General features: G+C 62.4%; 2 protein-coding genes and 1 pseudogene across 6 annotated transcripts; 1 reads left to right on the top strand and 2 right to left on the bottom strand.

The window, feature by feature from the left end:
• Positions 1-1760: 1760 nt before the first annotated feature.
• On the top strand, positions 1761-11639 carry TMEM184A (transmembrane protein 184A). The gene is made up of 9 exons (XM_011956951.1): positions 1761-2069; positions 2689-2907; positions 6946-7111; positions 7530-7620; positions 7727-7802; positions 7964-8055; positions 9183-9352; positions 9932-10129; positions 10688-11639. Exons 2-9 carry the CDS (start codon positions 2689-2691, stop codon positions 10915-10917), a joined length of 1242 nt encoding a protein of 413 aa, XP_011812341.1. The 5' UTR covers positions 1761-2069; the 3' UTR covers positions 10918-11639.
• A 3503-nt stretch (positions 11640-15142) lies between these two features.
• LOC105522422 lies at positions 15143-17256 on the bottom strand (annotated as a pseudogene). The gene has a single exon (XR_001003440.1). The product of XR_001003440.1 is annotated as an uncharacterized LOC105522422 (transcript).
• On the bottom strand, positions 15143-20627 carry MAFK (v-maf avian musculoaponeurotic fibrosarcoma oncogene homolog K). 4 transcript variants are annotated; one of them, XM_011956949.1, is made up of 3 exons: positions 20417-20627; positions 18894-18973; positions 15143-18183 (listed from the first exon to the last, which is right to left on the bottom strand). In XM_011956949.1, exons 2-3 carry the CDS (start codon positions 18927-18929, stop codon positions 17752-17754), a joined length of 468 nt encoding a protein of 155 aa, XP_011812339.1. In that variant the 5' UTR covers positions 18930-18973; positions 20417-20627; the 3' UTR covers positions 15143-17751. The 4 variants fall into 4 exon arrangements, with proteins under 4 accessions (XP_011812339.1, XP_011812338.1, XP_011812340.1 ...); XM_011956948.1 differs by lacking the exon at positions 20417-20627 and adding an exon at positions 19668-19887; XM_011956950.1 differs by lacking the exon at positions 20417-20627 and adding an exon at positions 19296-19414.
• Between the last annotated feature and the right edge of the window lie 322 nt (positions 20628-20949).

Here is a 20949-nt window from a genome sequence, read left to right as displayed (position 1 = left end):
GCATGGACAGGGCACGGCTCTAGGCTCCGGAGCTCCCGCAGAGGGCGGACCAGCAGCAAACACAAGACAGGTGGACGGGGAAGTCGCACACGCACTGAGGAGGGTGATGGGACAGCGGGGATGATCTCTCCAGAGGTGACACCTGAAGCTGCAGGACAGCAGGGTTGGTTGGTTCAGAAGATCCCGGCCTGGGGAGCAGGCAGGCTCTGGGAGGCCCAGCCAGGGTGTGTACGCTGTGGCTCTGGGCCTAGGCCCGGGCCCGGGCGGGCACTGATGGGGAGGTCAGGCATGGCGGGCCTGAGAGCTGGGCACGACTTCCTGAGCTTGTTCCCCACCTGAAAGGCTCCCTGGAGGGACAGTGTCGGTGGAGGGGTTGGGGACAGCAGGCAGGGTGTTCCAGGGACGGATGGGCCTCAGCCTGGGCCCCTCACGGACCCCTCGAGGATGCTGGACACGTTGATGCGCCCCATTCCCATCTCTAAAAGGGGAACAGGCCGGACACGGTGGCTCATGCCTAAAATCCCAGCACTGTGGGAGGCTGAGGTGGGCAGATCACCTGAGGTCAGGAGTTCAAGCCCAGCCTGGCCAACATGGCAAAACCCCGTCTCTACTACAAATACAAAAATTAGCGAGGTATGCTGGCGGGCGCCTGTAATCCCAGCTACTGAGGAAGCTGAGGCAGGAGAATCACTTGAACCCGGGAGACCGAGGTTGCAGTGAGTGGAGATCATGCCACTGCACTCCAGCCTGGCAACAGAGTGAGACTCCATCTCAAAAAAGAAATAAATTAAAAATAAAAGGAGAACAGTGGCTCCAGTCATTCCAGGCTCGACCCCTTGAGCCCTGTTGCCCAGGGCTATAGGAGGGTAGGAGACACGAAGGGCAAGGAGCGTGTGGATCTGTTGTGGGCACGGAGCAGGACTTGGTAATGGTGGCCCTGGTGGCATGAGCCCAAGCGTAACCAGAACAGGATAAGAGGTGGACTGAGGGCCCATGTCCCTCTCCCAGGAGCTGGAGTGGGTGAGGTTTTTTCCACAGGGGCCTCTGCATGGGGGTGACAGGGACCCTCAGGGCCCCCAACCCCTTGCCAGACCCCGAAGGATCTGGGGACTGTGCTGTCACTCCCCGCATCCTGCCTTGACACACAAAGACTAGAAATATTTCCTTTTTTTTTTTGAGACAGAGTCTCCCTCTGTCCCCAGGCTGGAGTGCAGTGGTATGAGCTCAGCTGACTACAGCCTCTGCCTCCTGAGTTCAAGCGATTCTCCTGCCTCAGATTCTTGAGTAGCTGGAATTACAGGAGCATGCCACCACACCTGGCTAAGTTTTGTATATTTAGTAGAGACGGGGTTTCACCATGTTGGCCAGGCTGGTCTCGAACTCCTGACCTCAAGTGATCCGCCCACCTTGGCCTGCCAAAGTGTTCGGATGACAGGCGTGAGGTACCACTCCCAGTCCAGAAAACTTGAATGTTTTCAACACACCTCTTGGGGCACGGATTTATTTTTTTAATTCAGATGAAGTTCACATAACATCAATTTACCCAGGTTTAAGTGAACAATTCGGTGTCAGTAAGTCCATCCACAGTGCTGTGCGCTGCCGCCTCTACCTCATTTCGGGACCCCGTCACCCCTCAAGAAAAACCCTGTACCATTAGCTCTCCACTCCTCCTCCTGCAGCCCGGCCCTCCTTGGCCTGCCGCAGACCTCTCCCACCTGTCCCCGCCGGGTGGCAACTGCCTGGCCGTCTGGCACAGGCAGGTGAGGGCGCCAGGCGGTCAGCAGGTTCCTGGGAGCCAGCTGCCACCCAGCAAACAGACAGGAGGATTGAGTGTCAGCCGTGGGAGGGGACAGGAGGGGACAGGCCTGCAGCCTGGGGCCCAGGCGGGCCACTGGGGACATGAGGCACTGGCCGCCCCACCCCAGCCTGGCACAGCCCTTCAGATCCTGGCCTTGCCCCACCCACAGTGGGGCCACCAGTGGGGGCCACGTGGCCATGAGAATGACCAGCTAGGCTTCCCTGGAGGCCGGGCCTCCCCAGACTGGGCCAGGTGCTTCCTGCCAGCAAAGGTAGAGCCGGGCACTGTGACCGCAGACCAGAGGGAGAGGAGGAGGCTGGACTGGGCTGTGAGTGTGGGAGAGGGTGAACTCAGGGCCCCAGCAGGTTTGTAGGAGACGGAAGAACAGGCGCCTGGGGCTGCCCAGAACCCCAGCAAAGCCGGGCTCCCAGCCGGGCGGGCAGGTCCCGGGGAGCCAGTGAGGGCCGCTCCTCCCATGGGGGTGGTTGTACACCTTCTGCCGGGGTAGGCGGTGCTGGTCTGCGCCTGCTCCCCAGACCTCCCGGGCAGGCAGGGCGGCAGGGGTTCCCCTCTCCCACCCCACTGGGAGACAGTCTTTGTCTCCTACACAGCAGGCTCCCTGCAAACCTGAGACTTGGAGGTGGAAGCTGGTTTTACAAGGGGGAATCGAGGTGGGGCCTCAGGTCGCAGGTGGCTGATGGGGTGAGCCTGGATGGCTGAGCTCGGAGCAGGGAGGGAGCCGGGCCTGGCGCTGGTGTCCCTGTGGGGGGCGCGGCCTGGTGGGTGGCTCAGCCTCTCACTGTCTCCTCCCTCCCCGGCTGCTTCCTGCTGCCGGGAGCCGGCACCTTTGCCCTCACTCCTCCCAGCGTGTGTCCTTCCTCCCTCTGCAGATGAGTAATGTCTCAGGGATCCTGGAGACAGCCGGTGTTCCCCTGGTGTCAGCGACCTGGCCGCAGCCCAGCCCCCCGCCGGCCGTGCCAGCCGGGCCGCAGATGGACCACCTGGGGAACGGCTCCCAGGGGGCGCCCTGGCTCTTCCTCACCTCCGCGCTGGCCCGAGGCGTCTCGGGGATCTTCGTGTGGACTGCCCTGGTGCTCACCTGCCACCAGGTAAGCCCTCCCGCCCCCGAGCCTCCTTCAGGACCCGGGTCTCCACGGGACGTGGCTGTGGCTCAGCCTGGCCCCGCTGGGTGCTGCTGCTACAGATGCTGTCAGAAGTGGGATTGGCCAGGGCACGGGGGAAGGGATGAGCTTCCCCAGGACGTGGCGTGTGGGAGCTGGGCCTGAAAATGGGGAGGTCTCTGCCAGGCTGAGGGCAGAGCACCCACCAGGCATCCCTGGCTATTTCACAGGCTCCTCACCCGGCTCCCTGAGGTCAGCAGTGTGGTCCCATTTCACAGACAAGAAGACTGAGTCTCAGAAAGACCAGAGGCCTTTCCCAAGCTCACATAGTTGAAAAGGGGAAGGGGCCTTCTCCCTCCAGAGGTGTGGCACCCTGGAGAAGGCTGGGGGGGGGTTGGCAGGGGGTTGGACTTTGCTCTGTAGGGAGCTGGGGAGCAAAGGTCACAGCTTGGCTGGAGGCACTGGAACTCCTGTGTGGGAGATGGGCGAGAAGCAACTTCCTCAAGCCCCAAGCCACACACAGCCCCCGACCCGCAGCAGTCCCCAGGTGGGAATAGAACAGCCCCCAGGTAGAGAAGCGGCCAGGCACTGTGGCAAGGAAGGGCCAGGCAGGGGCAAGGAGGAAGTGGTGCCCGAGGGTATGGGGTGGGCAGAGAGGGCAGAGGGTCAGGGACGGGACCCACCTGAGAGCCTCGGATACACAGAGAGGCCAGGACAGTATGTGCAGGGGTGGGGTGGGAAGGCGTGTACAGGCCAGCGAGGGTCACACAGCTGCAGGGGTTTGTCCAGAGCCCTTGACCCCAGTGTGGGGAGGCAGCTTTCAGGGGGTGCTGGGAGCCCAGGAAGGCTGTGGAGGGCTGGGCTGAGAGCAGAGCTGCTCCCCGGGTGCACAGGGCACTGGTGTAGGGAATGGATCTGTAGCTGAGCCAGGGCAGGGGGCTATCAGGAGACTGGCAGGCAGGGACACCGATGGCCACAGGCCTCCGAGGCAGCATCTCCGTGACAGCTGATTAGCTGCTTATTAGCTGGGCATGGGGGCCTGTACCGGTAGTCCCAGCTACTAGGGAGGCTGAGGTGGGAGGATCGCTTGAGCCCAGTTCAAGGCTGCAGTGAGCTGTGACCAGATAACCAGAACCCAAGGTAGACGTGTATGAGTGTGGGCCTGGAGGGTGCAGAGCCGCAGAGGTGGTGCCGAGGCAGGCCCTTCCTGTAAGGCCATCAGAGAGGGCTTCCCGGAGGAGGCCGTCTTTGCGCTGTAACCCTGGGAACCAGCTGTGTGTGTGCGGCTACAGTGTGGCTTCAGCTTCATGGGGCCTCGCAGTCAAGACAGGGCTCATAGAAACCCCTTGGGCTGGAGTTCAGGCCCTGTCCCACCCCTGAGCCCACCTCCAGAGCCACCCTTGAATGAGGAGTCCCAGGCAGGACACAGAGTGGCTGGATCCCGCTCGCTTTATACATGGGAGGACCAGGGCCGGAGAGGACAGTGGCTTGTCAAGGTCACCCAGCCAGGCAGCGCCAGCCCCGGGAGAGGTCTCCTGATGGCTGGTCATGCCGTCCCTCCCAGGCACCGGCGGGGAGTGTGTGACTGATAAGAGTCCGTTCCTGCTGCCAACCTCCCCCAACTCCCTGAGCTGCACCCCAAGCAGCCAGGTGCACGTCGCTTCTGTTTGCCCACCGCTCACACATCTCCTCCAGAAAGCCTTCCACACGAGCCCCCGTGTGCCCAGCTCCCAGGCTCGGCTGATCCTGTCTGAAAGGGTCCTCAGACAGGAGGACCCTTTGTTGTGTCCTCACAGAAAACATGGAAAATCGGTCGGGCACGGTGGCTCACGCCTGTAACGCCAGCATTGTGGGAGGCCAAGGCGGGTAGATCACCTGAGGTCAGGAGTTCAAGACCAGCCTGGCCAACATGGGGAAACCCCATCTCTACTAAAAATACAAAAATTAGCCAGGCATGGTGGTGCATGCCTGTAATCCCAGTTACTCGGGAGGCTGAGGCAGGAGAATCTCTTGAACCCGGGAGGCGGAGGTTGCAGTGAGCTGGGATCGTGCCACTGCACTGCAGCCTGGGCGACAGAGCGAGACTCTGTCTCAATAAAAAATAATAATAATAATTAAAAATAAATAAAAACAGGGAAAATCTAGAAAGGTTTAAAGGCAAACATTATAATCACCCATATTTTTTCCTAGGTTTTTTTTTTTTTTTTAGACAGAGTCTCACTCTGTCTTCCAGGCTGGAGTGCAGTGGCGCGATCTCGGCTCACTGCAAGCTCCGCCTCCCGGGTTCACGCCATTCTCCTGCCTCAGCCTCCCGAGTAGCTGGGACTACAGGCACGCATCACCATGCCAGGCTAATTTTTGTATTTTTAGTAGAGACGGGGTTTCACTGTGTTAACCAGGATGGTCTCCATCTCCTGACCTCATGATCCGCCCACCTCGGCCTCCCAAAGTGCTGGGATTACAGGCTTGAGCCACCACGCCCGGCCTTTTTGTATTTTTTAATAGAGATGGGGTTCGCCCTGTTGGCCAGGCTGGTCTCGAACTCCTGAGCTCAGGCACTCCGCCCTCCTCAGCCTCCCAAAGTGCTAAGGTTACAGGCGTGGGCCACCATGCCCGGCCCCCAGGGAGGGACAAATTCTTAGGAATCAAAGGGTGCACGTCTTTTGGATACCCCCACAGCAAAAGCCAACCTGCCTTCTGAGAGTCTGCCCAGCCCAGGACTAGGACATGTCCCTTCCCCGTCCCCCGGGTTGGACACTTAACTGGGCTCCAGAAACGCCTGCTATATGAAGGAATGAGTGAGCGTTCCCTTTCCCAGGCTAGGAACAAATAGGACCCTCAGTCACGCCCAAGGAAGTTATTCAGAAAAAAAAAAAAAAGATCTATTGTACAACATGGTTGACTGTTATAAATAACAATGTATTCTATGCTTGAAAATTGCTAAAAGAGTACATTTTAGTACATTTTACATGTCCTCCCTGCAAAGAAATGCTAAGTATGGGAGATAATGGAGATGTTAATGGGTTTGACTCAGCCATTCCCCACAAACACACATATCAGACATCGCACTGCACACTGTAAATGCATACAAGTGTGATTTGCCAATTTAAAAAATAAATTTTAGGCCAGGTGCAGTGGCTCACGTCTGTAGTCCTAGCACTTTGGGAGACGGAGGCAGGAGGATCGCTTGAGCCTAGGACTTTGAAACCAGCCTGGACAACACAGTGAGACCCTGTCTGTACGAAAAGTACAAAAATTAGCCAGGCAAGGTGGTGCACACCTGTAGTCCCAGCTACTCAGCAGGCTGAGGTAGGAGGATCACTAGAGCCCGGGAGTTCAAGGCTGCAGTGAGCCATGACTGTGCCACTGCACTCCAGCCTGGGCAACAGAGCAAGACCATGTTTCTCAAAAAAATAATTTTTTTTTTTTTTTGAGACAGGGTCTCGCTCTGTTGCCCAGACTGGAGTGCAGTGGCACAATCTTGGTTCACCAAAACCTCCACTTCCCAGGCTCAAGCGATTCTCCCGCCTCAGCCTCTCGAGTAGCTGGGATTACAGGCGCACGCCACCACACCTGGCTAACTTTTGCATATTTAGTAGAGACTGTATTTCACCACGTTGGCCAGGCTGGTCTTGAATTCCTGACCTCAAATGATCCACCCACCTTGGCCTCCCAAATTGCTGGGATTACAGGTGTGAGTCAGCACGCCCAGCCATAAAAAGTAAATTCTTAAAATGTGTATTATTTTTAGTTGTAATCAGAAATATGTATTTAACGTATACTTATACATTCATACTTATATGTACTTTTATAGTAAATAAGTATAAAAGTATGCATCTGACTACAATAGGCAAATAATTTATTTTATCTAATTGTAATAAGGATGCCCATTGTAGAAAACTAGAAAATGCAAACATAGAAGGTGCCTGGTGGCCTGCGCCCACCTCCACCTCCTTCCCGGCTCACCTGGACTGGTGCAGGGGTACTGGGCAGGCCCGGCTCTCACCCAAACCTTCCTGCGCCCAGATCTACCTGCACCTGCGCTCCTACACGGTGCCACAGGAACAGCGTTATATCATCCGCCTGCTCCTCATCGTGCCCATCTATGCCTTCGACTCCTGGCTCAGCCTTCTCCTCCTGGGAGACCACCAGTACTACGTCTATTTTGACTCCGTGCGGGACTGCTATGAAGGTGGGCGCCGGCTGGCATCTGTCGGGGGAGCGGAGGGAGAGACTCCCCGGGGCCTGCATGCACGGACACACTTCCGTGGCCAGCCCCCAGGTCACCCCACTCTCCCGGCCCCTGTCGGAGGGGCTGCCAGGATAGTCGGGGTTAGTGGCGCTGGCAGGCCTGGAACACATGACCCCACAGCCTCCATGCGAGGGACTCAGTGGACCTGCCCTGGCCTGAGGTGAAAGTGGGGCCCTGAAGGAGCACCCTGACCCTCTCAGGCTGCCCCGCTGGGGAGGGGGCCCATCAGGAGCCTCTTGCTGTGTGACCTGCCAGGCCCGGCCCCTCCCGAGCCTCCTCCTGTCCTGGTGAGATGGGCGCCACGGGGTCCCGGTGCAGCTCAGGACTCACGGCCGGTCCCCCTCTGCGCTCCCTGCAGCCTTTGTCATTTACAGCTTCCTGAGCCTGTGTTTCCAGTACCTGGGAGGCGAGGGTGCCATCATGGCTGAGATTCGTGGAAAGCCCATCAAGTAAGCCTCTCACCCCAGAGCCCGCACACCCCACACACCTGGGACTGGGAGCCCGGGTGGCACTGGGGCTGCATTCTCCTGCACAGGCTCAGGGATGTCCCCACAGGTCCAGCTGCTTCTACGGCACCTGCTGCCTCCGGGACATGACCTACTCCATCGGGTTCCTGCGCTTCTGTAAGCAGGTGAGGGGGTCCGCCCAGCCCTGCCCACCCTCCTCCCACCTGGCCAGCCCAGCGCCACCCCGCCCAGTGTCGGGGGGCTGCTCACTGCTGGCTGCCCCAACCCCCATTCCTGGGCCCCTGGGGGACCTGGCCCCAGGCCCACCGGGTGCCGTCGCCCCCAGGCCACGCTGCAGTTCTGCCTGGTGAAGCCCGTCATGGCCGTCACCACCATCATCCTCCAGGCATTTGGCAGATACCATGACGGGGACTTCAAGTAAGGCGGGAGCTGTGGGGACACCTGGCATGAGGTGGGCACTGGGTCTCCCGGGGCATGGGAGTGGGGCCCGGCGAGGCGGGCTTGGCATCCAGCTGGGCTCAAGTAAGGCAGGAGCTTCGGGGGTGCCTGGCATGAGGTGGGCACTGGGCCGGGGTCCGGCAATGGGGCCCAATGAGGCGGGGTTGGCGTCCAGCTGCGCTAGGGACCCCGCCCAAGACAGGTACCCACTTCCTCTCCACAAGGACCTCAGTGCCTGCCAAGGCCGGGGGCCTGGACCTCCCTTCACAGGACATGGCCCGGGTGAGTCTGGTGTCTGTGCCAGCGTCTGTGCTGAGGACCTCAGGGCTTCTGGCCAGGCAGTGATGGCCCCAGGCCCCGCCCAGCCTTGAGCACTCTTGGTATTAAAGACACCTGGGCCAACGGGGCCAAGGTCCACCCCGACCTGTTGTCTGAGCAGATAGCCGGCCACCCGGCACAGGAAGGATGCCTGCCAAGGTCCACACGCATACTCACCACCACCACACACATGCTCACACACGGACACATGTGCTTTCACCTGTGCACACGCATCACACAGGTGCATCGCATGTTCACACATGCACACAGCATGTGCGCAGACCATGCACACACAACCACACACACGTACACTCACATGCACGCAATGTGTGCACACACAGCACAATGCACCCCAACCATGTGCACATGACATCTGTGCACACACACATATGTGCACACACACAGGAATGACACCTGTGTGTCCACCACAGAGAGGACCTTCAGGCAGCGGCCAGGTGGACAGGGTTGGGAGGCAGCGTTCTGGCAGAGGCAGCCTGGATGCTGCCTGCACAGAGGATGGGATCCTGGGACAAGGAGGAGCAGGGCCGGTGGGGAGAACGGCCGCGTGTCCCTGCCCTACCCCTGCATAGGCCCCCCAGCTACCCCCAGCTCCCCATGCTCTCCTGCAGGCCTTGAAGTGAGGATCAGATCGGGGCAGGATCCCTGCAGGGCCCAAGCTCCCAAGCTCAGGGTGGGAGCCAGGCCGAGGGTGCAGCGGCGGCGGCTCTAGGGTGGGGAGGGTGGCGGGGTCGTGGGGCTGCCCTGACCACAGCTCCCGTCTGTCCCAGTGTCCGCAGCGGCTACCTCTATGTGACCCTCATCTACAATGCCTCTGTCAGCCTCGCCCTCTACGCCCTGTTCCTCTTCTACTTCACCACCAGGGAGCTTCTGCGGCCCTTCCAACCTGTCCTCAAGTTCCTCACCATCAAAGCCGTCATCTTCCTGTCGTTCTGGCAAGGTGTGTGGGGCAGGTGGGGCAGGGATGCTGCCGAGGCGGGGGCTGCAGTCCAGAGAGCCTGGGGTCACCTCACGCCCCCTTCCCCAGCTCTTCTGAGCTTCAGTTTCCCCAGCGGCAGCACAGGTCAGCTGGAAGCCAGGGTAGAGCCTGCGGGCACAGGGGGAGTGGGGAGGTCCTGCCAGCAGGTCTGGGCCCACGGTCAGTGGAGAGAGGTCTCACAGAGGCCACAGCGGCATTTCCTGAGTCCGGGTCCCTGCTGGGCCCCGGGCCAGGCCAGGGAACTCACAGCCCACCTTGGCAGAGGAGGATGGCCACCAGACAGGGAGGAGCTGGGAACGGGCCCAAGATTTGGGGCTGGAGCGGCAGGGCAGGCCCGGGAGAGCTCCTGAGCACCTGTTGTGCTGAGACCCCCGAATTTGGAGGCGCCCTGCCCCCCTGAACCTCAGTCTCCCGGGGTGAGACGAGACCACACGGACAGGGTCACGGCGCCTGTCAGAGGAGCCACTGCGGGGTCCAGGGCCTCTTCCTCCCCTGCAGAACCCATCCGGGGCTGGGGCTGAGCAGCCATGGCATCCGCAGGGCTGCTGCTGGCCGTCCTGGAGCGGTGCGGGGTCATCCCAGAGGTGGAGACCAGCAGTGGGAACAGGCTGGGGGCCGGCACGCTGGCCGCTGGCTACCAGAACTTTATCATCTGCGTGGAGATGCTGTTCGCCTCCGTGGCCCTGCGCTATGCCTTCCCCTGCCAGGTGTACGCAGAGAAGAAGGAGAACTCGCCAGGTACGCTCTGCCTTCCAGCCAGGGCGCACAGCCCTGCCCTGGGCACCGGGTCTGTGTCCGTGCCACTCTCGAAATGCCAGCTCGCTGGGCAGGGAGATGGCCAAAGGGCATCCAACTCCAGACAGGGACCTGGGCTGTGTGGGGTCCAGGTGGGCCCGGACCCCGATGGTGATGGGGGATGGGTGTCCCCTGCCAGGCATGCCCCCCATTAGGGTGGGGATAGCCTGTGGCCTGCCTGGCTTCTCATCAGTCATTGTGGAGATACCAGGGTGCCCACCCCAGGCCAGTCAAAGGTGTACTCCGCTGCTTGGAGCCCCTCGGAAACTCTAGGGGACGTGGTCCTTGGCAGGGGTCTGGCCAGGAACAGGCCTGGTGCTGGGTGGAGCAAGCTGGGGTGGGGTCCAGGGGTCTGGGGCCACCCTCCGCTGGCCGAGGCCAGACCTGGACATGCAGGAGCCACAGCCCTGGGCATCCTGGGAGGCGGGGCTGAGGGGGCTTGTCCGGTGGGGGCTGGAGCACAGTGGGGAATGGTGGGGCTCATACGCTGCCCTCCCCCAGCACCCCCGGCACCCATGCAGAGCATCTCCAGTGGCCTTAGGGAGACAGTGAGCCCCCAGGACATCGTGCAGGACGCCATCCACAACTTCTCCCCTGCCTACCAGCACTACACGCAGCAGGCCACGCAGGAGGCGCCCAGGCCTGGCACCCACCCCGGCGGCAACTCTGGCGGGGGCAGGAAGAGCCGGAGCCTGGAGAAGCGGATGCTCATCCCCTCGGAGGACCTGTAGGGGGTGCCTGGGCCGCCGGTGCTTTAGGGACCCAGGTTGCTCAGGCCTCTGGGGAAGAACAGGGCCCCCCACCCATCAACCCTGCCAAAGGTGGGGGCCTCTCCTGAGAGCCCTCCTGCGAGGCCCTCAGAGCCCATTTCCCATCCTCCCTCCAGCCCGGGGGTCAGGGCACCTGATGGCCCTGCCAGGCACCCAGGTGGGCCCGCCGCCCAAGGAGAGGGCACCTGAGCCAATCGGAAGAGCCTGGGGACCCCAGGATCACCTGGCCATCAGCCCCAGGGGCCACTGTGGGACGGGGAGTGAGTGTGGCTGCCGGGCCTTGGCTGCATGGGCCCCACGGGAGCTATGAGTGGGCCAGACTCCCTGACTCAGGAGACAGACAGCGCACGGATCCCAGGCTGGGCAGCTGGAGGGAGGGGCGCCAGGGCTCTGGGCAGCCGGGCCCTGATACAGGCAGCAGCTCCGGGTGCCGCAGACTGGTGAGATCCACACAGGCTGGCAGGGGCTGGGCCTCCTCGGAGCCTGCTGTGGCCATCGTGGGCACGTGGAGAAGGGCCCACGTGTCTCCATACGCCAGCCCCAGGGGAGCCCTGGCCAGGTGCCCACCCAGGGGAGCGTGTGCCTGGGATGGGTCGTGGAACCACCGGGTGCCCGTGAGCCTGGCCAGCACCACGGTGCTGTGAAAATTGCTCTTATTTATAGTTAAACACCTTGGATTTTCTTTTTCTTTTTTTTTTTTTTTTGAGACGGAGTCTTGTTCTGTGGCCCAGGCTGGAGTGCAGTGGTGCGATCTCGGCTCATTGCAAGCTCCACCTCTCCGGTTCACACCATTCTCCTGCCTCAGCCTCCCGAGTAGCTGGGACTACAGGCGCCCGCTGCCACGCCCGGCTAATTTTTTGCATTTTCAGTAGAGACGGGGTTTCACCGTGTTAGCCAGGATGGTCTTGATCTCCTGACCTTGTGATCCGCCTGCCTCCCAAAGTGCTGGGATTACAGGCGTGAGCCACCTCGCCTGGCCTAAACACCTTGGATTTTCTACTGCATCTTGGCTTCTATTCCCGCAGGGCCTGAGCCTGAGGAGCAGGAGGCGGTGGGGGTCACAGAGTCTGCATGCGGGAAAGGGGTCCCACCTGACTGGGGTGGGCAGACCCGTGGCCCAGGGCAGTGCAGGGCAGAGCCTGGGCTGTGAGATCACAGCTGCCACTTTTCTCCTGGGAGCCTCTGCTTCCTCCAGAGTGGGCCTTGTGCCAGCCCCACTCACAGCAAGGGGACAAGGCCATGAGAGTAGGGCCCTGAGTACCTGGGGGCACTCCCAGGGGGCACAGAGGGGGCTCCCGCCTGGGCACCTGCCTCCTCCCCTTCTCTTCTTCCTCCACGTGCCAGGTGGGGCCCTGGGTTTGAGGAGCCGAGCTTCAGACATGTGCCCTGCCCTCAGGAAGCTGGAGGCGCCCAAGAGGCCTTGGAAACCCGGGTGCTGAGAACAACAGCTGCCCAGGAACTAAGGGGGCTTCTGGAAGGACATACAGCTGGCCCAGGGCGAGGGGTGTCACTGCAGGGCACCCCCCAGGCCCAGGGCCCCTCAGGGGACAGTGCAGTGACCTGGCCTGCAGGTGTCAGTCAGTTCTGTGTGTCTGGGGCCCACAGCACAGGTTGGGTGGGGGCTAGGGCACGGGCAGCAGAAGTGGGCAAGGCCTGGGGGGCTCAGGCACTGGGCATGGAGAGCAGACAGGAAGGCCCAGTGGGCACCACCTGGGGACCACGGCTCCCACCTGTGCTGCCCCCACCCATGGCCACGGCCACCGGGAACAGCAGGACCTGGAGTCTCCGAGAGACTCAGCAAGGCGGGCACAGACCAGTGGGGTCCAGGCAACAGAGGGCCAGCTCCCAGCCTCTTGCTTCCTGGGCTGGGGACATGGGGATCCAAGGTCAGTGGGTCTGCAGGGCCCGGCTGGGTGGCCTGATAGGCCGAGCTCCTCCCTGCATGGCTGCAAAGACGCCCACCTGCCTTACTGGACCCCCACAGGGAGAGACCCACCAGGTAGCCCCGTCAGCAGGTGGGGGCGTGGTGCTCCCCGGGGACCTGCTGCCGAGGGGCAGTTTCTGGAGGCTGGGGGCACTGGCCAGACACTAGGCTTGCTCTGCCCTTGCCCTGAGGAAGGCCACCCCATTAGAGATCGAGTTGCTGAAATCTGTGTTGGGAGGGTGCGTGGCTGAGGGCTCCCTTTCTGGAGACCCAGACACCACGTGGGCTCCAGGCAGCAGAGGCTGAGGTGTTGGGGACTGAGCTCCTATGTCAGCAGCCCCTCAGGCCTGCGCTTTAGGACAGGGGAGAAGTCAGTTTCCGCTAAATGCCCACTCGGACCAGCCAAGGACTGTGCCAGGAAACTGACAAGCTCAGCGCTCATACCAGCTGGGACGGCGACCGAGCCCAGAGAGATGGAGCAAGTTGCCTGAGGTCACAGAGCAGGGACTCGGACACCAGGAGCCGGCTCCACGGAGGCCCTCTCTCCCCTCTGCCTCCTGAGCCTCACAGACTCACAGACGCCTCTGCCCGCGGGTGAGGCCGCTCTGCTTCTTTCCAACACGACTCCAAGGAAAGCGCTGAGGGCTGAGCCCGCTTTGCATGGACAGAAGGCAGCATGGGGCGGTCCAGGCCGGGGCTCAACCCGCCTCGAGAGGGAGCGTGGGCTCATGAGACGGGGAAGGACGGAGACCAGTGTGGTTCCAGTGTCATCATCGCTGCAGAAAAAGGGGTTTCCCGGTGACAGGCCCCGACAGAGGAGCGGGCCTTGAGGCAGGCAGGAGCTGTGTGTCTTGGCCCAGCGCCCCCGCCAACCTCTCTAACCTCTCCTGCCTCAGTGTCCTCGTCTGGGACATGGTCCAGCTGAAAATCCCCAGCATCCACAAGAAAGGGTGGAAGCCCTGGGGGCCCTGGCCTGGCCCAGGTGCAGGCTGCACGGCTGGGCGGGGCGGCTCTCCTTTCACAGCTTCCCTGTCTGTCCGTGGCCTCCAGGAGCCCTACACGGGGCTGGGGCTCTGTGTCCCCAACTCACACCCATCAGCTCCCCCAGGAGGAGCGGGCTGGGCCCAGAGCCGCAGGGTGGGCCACAGGGGAGGTCTGACTTAGTCGGGGAAAGTGCCATCCCTGCCATTGCTGGTGACCTCAGGCTGCCGTGCCCCCAGCACAGATTCAACTCTCACTGCAGCACGCACCAGCTGCTGCAGTCACCTCCGCGCCCACCTCACAGGAAGCAAGGCTGGGAAGGAGGGAACTGGCCCCAGGCCATACAGATGCTGAGAGGTGGGATTATGATCGTGTGCAGTGGCTCATGCCTGTAATTCCAACACTTGGGGAGGCCAAGGTGAGTGGTATTGCTTGAGCCCAGGAGTCCGAGACCAGCCTGGGCAACGTGGTAAAATACCCTCTCTCCAAAAAACATACAAAAATTAGCTGGGCGTGGTGGTGCGTGCCGGCGGTCCCAGCTGCTCAGGAGGCCGAGATGGGAGGATTGCTTGAGCCTGGGAGGTCGAGGCTGCAGTGAGCTGTGATCACACCCTTGCACTCCAGCCTGGGTGACAGAGCAAGATCCTGTCTCAAAAAAATCCAGCTGGGATTTCACCCTGCGTGGTCCAGCACTGAACGGCGTTCACACTTCGCTCAGCTCAGCCCCAAAAATGGGGCCGGGTGGGCCGGGGCTGCTCTCCCAGAAGGCCAGGCGGAGCGGGGACGGCATGTGGGCAGGCCCTTGGCTTTTCGGAGGAGTCCACAGGCTTCCAGCCACTGTGCAGGGGCGCTTTGCTCTCTGCTCCCAGGCAGATCCTGTCTTGCTCACGGCTTCCTGCAGGCTCCTCTTGAGAGTCCAGCAAAGCTGGGTGAGGGATCTCCCGGGGAAGGGGGACACTGACAGCCATGGTGCTCTCTGCTCCTTCCACTGGGAGAGGCTGCGTGGACAGGGGGCTGTGGGTGGGGCAGATGGCGACACTCAGGACTGCGGCCTGACCCTCGGAGACTGAGCCCGGGACGTGGCCACTGGACCAGCACCTCCCCCGCAGCTGTCCCAGCATCACGGTCACGGGCCGGCAGTCTACGAAAGCCACTTACACATGGTGCCCGGATCCTGACCCTGGTGAGGGACAGGCGGGGTCCCCTGGGATATGGGGGGATGTGTGTGGTTCTTGGCCCAAAAAAGCCCCAGCCGAAAGCACCAACTGCACAACGAAAGGGTCTGAAACCAGAAAATTCTTTATTGCAAAGGTACAAAAGCGGTCACAGCAGCAGGCCGCACGGCAATAAATTAGGTGGTGGCGCAGGGACGGGGCAGGGCGGCGGCGGCCAGACACAGGCCCACACGTGATCTGTTCTCAATAATTTATATCATGATAAAAAGCAGCACAAAAATAAATATTGAAATGGAACTGCCAAGTAGCACAGAGGCCAGGGTGAGGCGGTGTGGGGGCGTGGGGGTCAGGGGTCCCCACGCCCTGGAAACGCAAAGACCTGGATCTCTTTGGGAAGCCGGAGGCACAGAGACAGAAAACAAACCCACGCGGCAAAGAGGCCTTCGTCTTTTTCTTAAATAAAAAAATCCATATATTAAATCATGACAATGAAATTTCAACGATCCGAAAGGAAAAGCAGAACACGCCGTGCTTCCCCGGTCCGGCTCTGGGCGGTGACAGCGGCTCCATCACCCTGGGGGCCGGGGAGTCCCCTCTCCAGCAAAGCACCACAAGGCGAGGGCAGGTGGTTGCCCACGGCCCACAGGACGTGGACACCAAGAACCCCAAGATGGGACAGAACTGGCCACCCGCTGCGGCCTGTCCTGTGGGGGCCGAGCGGCCTGGTGCAGTCCGTGGTGAGGGGGACGGTGGGCAGCCCGGGCCTCCAGTTTGCTCCCAACTCCCACCTGTGCCCGTGCCCCCAAGCTCTGCTCTGATAGATTTACAGTATCAAACTGGAAAAGAAAGATTGTTACGAAAAATCTGTAGATAAACTGTGAATATAATTTTATATCTCTATATAGTTTCTGTTTCTCTCTTTAAATATCCCCCTGGTCCTTATGACATCCAATATGGATTACCTACCATGGCCACGGGGAAAACGGCTGTTTGGGAACACGCAGGCCCTTGCTCCACAGGGACCCAGTGGTCCTGGCGGGCCTGCAGCTTCCCACTCACTTCTAACAGTAGACACAGAACCAAGTCGCCGCCCTGGGGCTGTCTGTCCTCCGCCCTCCCAGAGTGGCTGGCACCGGCCTGGGCTCTGCAGCCGGTGGGGGTGTTACTGGGTGAGCAGGGGCAGCCGAGAGGAAGCACCACCTTGCATGTCCTAGGTGGCGGCCCCCGGCCAGCGGCTCACATTCCGCCAGCTCCCCCAGGCAGGGGCTCTGCGACCCCTGCTGCAGATACCCCAGTCACAGCAGGGACCCTCAAGGTGGCACTCCAGGAAAAGGAAGCCCAAGGTGGAGTGCCAAGCCCACCAGTGCCTCGGTGCTTGGGGAAGGAGCAGGCGAAGGCTCCCGGCGAGGACCGAGTGCCAAGGCCATACCTGCAGCCTGTGGCTGTGCTCCTGGGGGTGTACACGTGGGAGCCACCTCCACGAGGCTCTCCTGGCCTGGTGCCTGCCGCCTCCCTGCCCACCACACCCTCCAGAGTGCCAGCCTCACTCCTGAGCTCTTGTATAAGCTAGCCGCATCCTGGTCCTGCCCCTCAAGCCTTTCCACCAGCTCTCACACACGACTCCCGCCTCCTCCCTCCACCCAACGCAACGTCCTCTCCCTCCCACCTCCACGTCCACATCTACCAACGTCCCCCAGGCTGCACCCCTTCTCCCTAGACTGCAGTGGCCCTTCCCCTCTAGGCCCCCAAAAGACCTCCTCATTCCCCCTGCACTGACCACAGCTAGCGAGAAGCAGCTCCAGGACACAGAGCCTGAATCCTGCTCACCATCAAGTGATGGGATGCTCCTGTCCGTGTCCGCTGAGGTCCAGGATGGCCTGCGGGGTCGGTGTCTCGGGGGCCGGCTCCCGTGGGTGGGGCTTCTGTGCTGTGCTGCACGACCTCCTCGGGTCACCAGAGCACAGGGGAGACCTCATGACATATGAGCCACTCTCTCAGCCACGCATGCCCACAGGCCCTCCCCCGGTGAACACCTGCCCCTCAGCCCTGGTGCTGCGATGGCAGGCGGGCCTGCACACACACGCGTGCACACACACAGACACCACCCCACGCAAGCGGCCTCCCACACCGTGCCCACTTGCACAAGCCCCTGCTAAGGCAGACGCGGGTGACGGCAACTGCAACAGGACAGCTGGAAGGACGGAGCTGCCGATGCACCATCCATGCTCCTCCCCGGGGTCTGCGGAGTTGGTCAGGGCAGCGAGGGGCTCTCGCACCAGCTGGGAGGCCACAGCAGGACAGGCGTCAAAGGCTGCTCCCAGCTGGAGTGGAAAACAAGCTCCACGCTGACCTGACCACAGGGGCCTGACTCCTGGGGCCGTGTCTTCTGGCAGCCCCCGCAGGGGATGGCGGAACTTCCTGAGGGCCTTTCTGTTATACGTCCCGACTCCCACGGGTGCAAGATGCCAATTCCCACACACAGACGCATCCTGTGGGGAGCAGGGGGCGGGCGTGAGTGTGTGTGTGGACCGGCGTGCAGCTCTGGGCCCACGGGAGCCCACTCTTCACCCTGCACCACAGTCTCATCCCGGTGTGAGTTGCCTGCGCCCGAGGGGCCTGCGCTTGGACTCGGATGTCGAGAGTCTGCGTCCCAGTGATGGGTATGAGGGGCGCGCCCCCGCCCGTTTGCCCGCCGCTCCCCGCCCCCAGCCGGCACTAGGATGCGGCCGAGAAGGGCACGGAGGTGGAGAGCTCAGCGGACTTGACGATGGTGATGACGCTGGTGGTGGCCACCTTGGAGGGCGCCACGGGTCCCCGGGCCACGGTGCGCGCGAAGGTCTGCAGCGCCTCGTACTTGGAGCGCAGGGCGTCCAGCTCCAGCCGCATGCTGCTGTTCTCGCGCGCCAGCTTCTCCACCTCCTGCTGCAGCTCCACGCGCTGCCGCTCCAGCTCCTCCTTCTGCGTCACCCGCTTGATGCGGCAGCTGGCCGCGTAGCCGCGGTTCTTGAGCGTGCGCCGACGCTGCTTCAGGCGGGTGACCTCCTCCTTGGTGAGACCCCGCAGGTGCTGGTTCAGCTCCCGCACCGACATGGACACCAGCTCATCATCGCTGAGCACCGGAGCGTTCTCGCCCACCTCCTTCTTGACCTGGGGGGGCCACAGCACGGGGTCAGCAGCGGGAGAACATGGGGTGTCTGCCTGGGACAGGCACGGGGGTGGACAGGGACCCAGCGGTGCCCCTGCATGCCCGTGCTCTCTCAGGGCTGACCTTTGCCGTCCGCACCAGGGACCACAGGACACCAGCAGGACACCATGCACGCAGGCAGCCCACGTGACGGCTGTGGCCCCACAGGACCCTTTCTGAACAGGAGAAGCCAGCAGTGACATCGGTCACTCCTGGTTATCGACAGCCTCAGAGCCCACGAGGACCTGGAGCACATGGGTCCTGCTGCTGGGACTGAGCCGGCCCACAGGCATGCCCCACGGCAGAGGCGGCAAGCACCAGGCACAGGTGGGCCCAGGCCCTAGGAGCTGGAGCATCCCATTCACCAGAGGCCACTCTGCCCATGCCTGGAGTCAGGGGATGAGCTCATGCAGTAGCGCCCGGCGGACACACAGCCCAGGCAGACAGACCCTGCCACACCCTGAGCCTGGGAGTCATCTCCTGGAACCACAGTCCCCGATCCTGGCCCCATCTCTCCTGTGAACATGCCCCGGCCACAGCAGCCCCCTCCTCCTGCCAACAGGGAGGCCTCCATCACAGGCTCAGGGCGGCCCTGGGAAAGCAGGGCTATTGGGCTGGGGGCGCCTTTCCCACACCTGTGCTTGAGACGGGGCCTGCCTGGAGCCAGCCTTACCTTTAATGTCTTGTTCGGTTTGGGATTAGTCGTCATAACCTGGGCACAGTCACCAGGACAGAGCTCCCTGGAACTCGTAGCTGGAAAACACGGGCAAGCAGAGAAGCCGGCGCAGGTCAGGGCCAGCAGTGCCGGAAGGGACGGCCACCTCCCATGCAGGGACGTTCCTCAGCCTGGGGTGGATGGTCACAGCACCCTGAAAACAAGATGGGGCACTGTCCCGGCCCAGCCCGTCCTGGGGGGCTTCCCAAGGGGTGGGGCATCCTGGCCCAGCCTCTGTCTCTGCCCGAGGGTCCAAGGGGAGGTCTGGCTGCACTTCACACTCTAGCACAGTCCACAGAGCAGCTGGGACCCCCACCCCAGGGCCTGGCAGCCAGGGGCAGCCCCCGCTGCCCTGAAGACCTGGGCTGCAGCTGCCGGCGCTCTAGGGTGACCAGCAGGCACCAGCAGCGCCTGCTTCCTGTTCTGACTCTCCCTGAGGTCAGAGAAGACGTCTGCACCTGCACAGCACAAGGTGCTCCATCCCAAGGACCAAACCGAGTGGTGGCGAAACCGCCCTCCCACAAGGCAGCTGTGTTGGCCCCGAGGAGCGTGGGGCCCCGCTGGACAGCGACCCTACCCTTGCAAAGGCTCCGGTGCTCCGGACCCAGCCTGGATCCCTGAGAAGGGGCTTCTGGGGAGCCCCTGCCATCACCAGCTTCCCCCACGGTGGGCCTGGGTGGAGCCCCAGCTGCCCTCGCACCCCGCCCTCCCCACAGGCCACGGGACACCTACCACAGCCCTGGCCGCTGCAGCTGTGACATCACCACCTCCAACTAAGCTGCCCCCGAGCGAGGACCCTGCAGCCCAAGGGGGTGTGGGGTTCCTGAGGGGCGGCAGGTCCGGGGGCCGCAGTCAGAGACCAGGGAGGTGGGGGAGCCGCCGCCCTGCCGAGCGTTCGACCGTCTGGCGGGAGTCGTCCCCGCCGCCGCCCCCGCCGTCCTCACGTCTGCATTGTGTCACACATTCTAATCATTCATGAAAAACCCAGCCAAAGCATCCCCGGCATGAGCCCTCCGATAGTTGCCATGGCGACCTTGGGACCGAGCCAGCCCCCACGGTCGTCATGGAAACCGAGAAGCCCAAACCGATCCTGACTTCAGGTCAGTCTGCGCAGACATCACGAGACCGGCAGGCAGTCAACAAACCCATTTGTACCCGGCGGCCGGGACCGGCGGGCGGAAGGCGCCGGGAAGCTCGCGGGACCGGTCCACAGCACCCACTCCCATACCCCAAATACCAGACACGGGTTCCCTGCAGGAACGTCAGAGCAGCACACGGCGGTGGGGGTGTCCTTGGTCAGCACCTCCACTGGACATGGGCACCACGGGGCGGGTGACCCCATCCCGCCCTCCCTGCCGGCCCAGGACCCTCCCCACACCCTGGGCCAGGGAGCCCTCGGCCCAAATCCCTCCACCCTCCAGCCCTGCCTCCGAGGGGGGTCCCCCCACAGCCCACCCACCCCCACAACCAGAGGGCTGCACAGGTGAGACAGGGTCCTGTGCCAGGCTGCCGGGTCCGCTGCCCCTGCCAAGACCGGCTGCTCTCAGGGCACTAACGTAGACAGCACAGGTTGGCACCAGCCGGTCCCGGGGAAGGCTAGGTGAGTTCCAGGCTCCTCTGCACCCTACCCTGGGGCGAGGGTGACAGTGGAGAGGCCGGGGCCCAGCTGCCTCTGCCACCGTGGGGACCTGCAAATGCCGGCGGCTGGAAGCACCATGAGAAACTTTTCCATGTCAGAGGGAGGGGCCGCGGGCACCGCTTCCAGCTCCACCGTGAGCACGTCAGTGCACAGGCCAGCCACGACATAGCTATGCGGTGAGTCACCAGATGTTTACAGAGCCGCGCGCGCATTCCCACACACCCGGGCCTCCCACCCAGCAAGGACCCGCTCCCCGGCCCCCAGGCCCACTGCCCACCATGGCAGCACAGCTGGGCGGAAAAGGAAGGTCCCGGGGACAGGGCCGTCTGGCCAGAGCCACACTGACGTGCGGGGTGCCGGGGGCAGAGTTCAGTG

The sequence above is a fragment of the Colobus angolensis genome, unplaced genomic scaffold (genome assembly GCF_000951035.1).
Source record: "Colobus angolensis palliatus isolate OR3802 unplaced genomic scaffold, Cang.pa_1.0 Scaffold43, whole genome shotgun sequence".
Taxonomy (NCBI): Eukaryota; Metazoa; Chordata; class Mammalia; order Primates; family Cercopithecidae; genus Colobus; species Colobus angolensis.
Note: the sequence above shows the minus strand (reverse complement) of the source record. Positions and strands in the feature narration are given on the sequence as shown.

What these genes read in the sequence shown, in the direction of transcription:
- TMEM184A (XM_011956951.1), top strand. Translation starts at nt 2,689, where the DNA reads ATGAGTAATGTCTCAGGGATCCTGGAGACAGCCGGTGTTCCCCTGGTG. An exon ending in TACCATGACGGGGACTTCAA is followed by an intron (nt 8,056 to 9,182) that starts GTAAGGCGGGAG and finishes CGTCTGTCCCAG; the next exon opens with TGTCCGCAGCGGCTACCTCT. An exon ending in GAAGAAGGAGAACTCGCCAG is followed by an intron (nt 10,130 to 10,687) that starts GTACGCTCTGCC and finishes GCCCTCCCCCAG; the next exon opens with CACCCCCGGCACCCATGCAG.
- MAFK (XM_011956949.1), bottom strand. Translation starts at nt 18,929, where the DNA reads ATGACGACTAATCCCAAACCGAACAAGACATTAAAG. An exon ending in AACCGAACAAGACATTAAAG is followed by an intron (nt 18,184 to 18,893) that starts GTAAGGCTGGCT and finishes TGGCCCCCCCAG; the next exon opens with GTCAAGAAGGAGGTGGGCGA.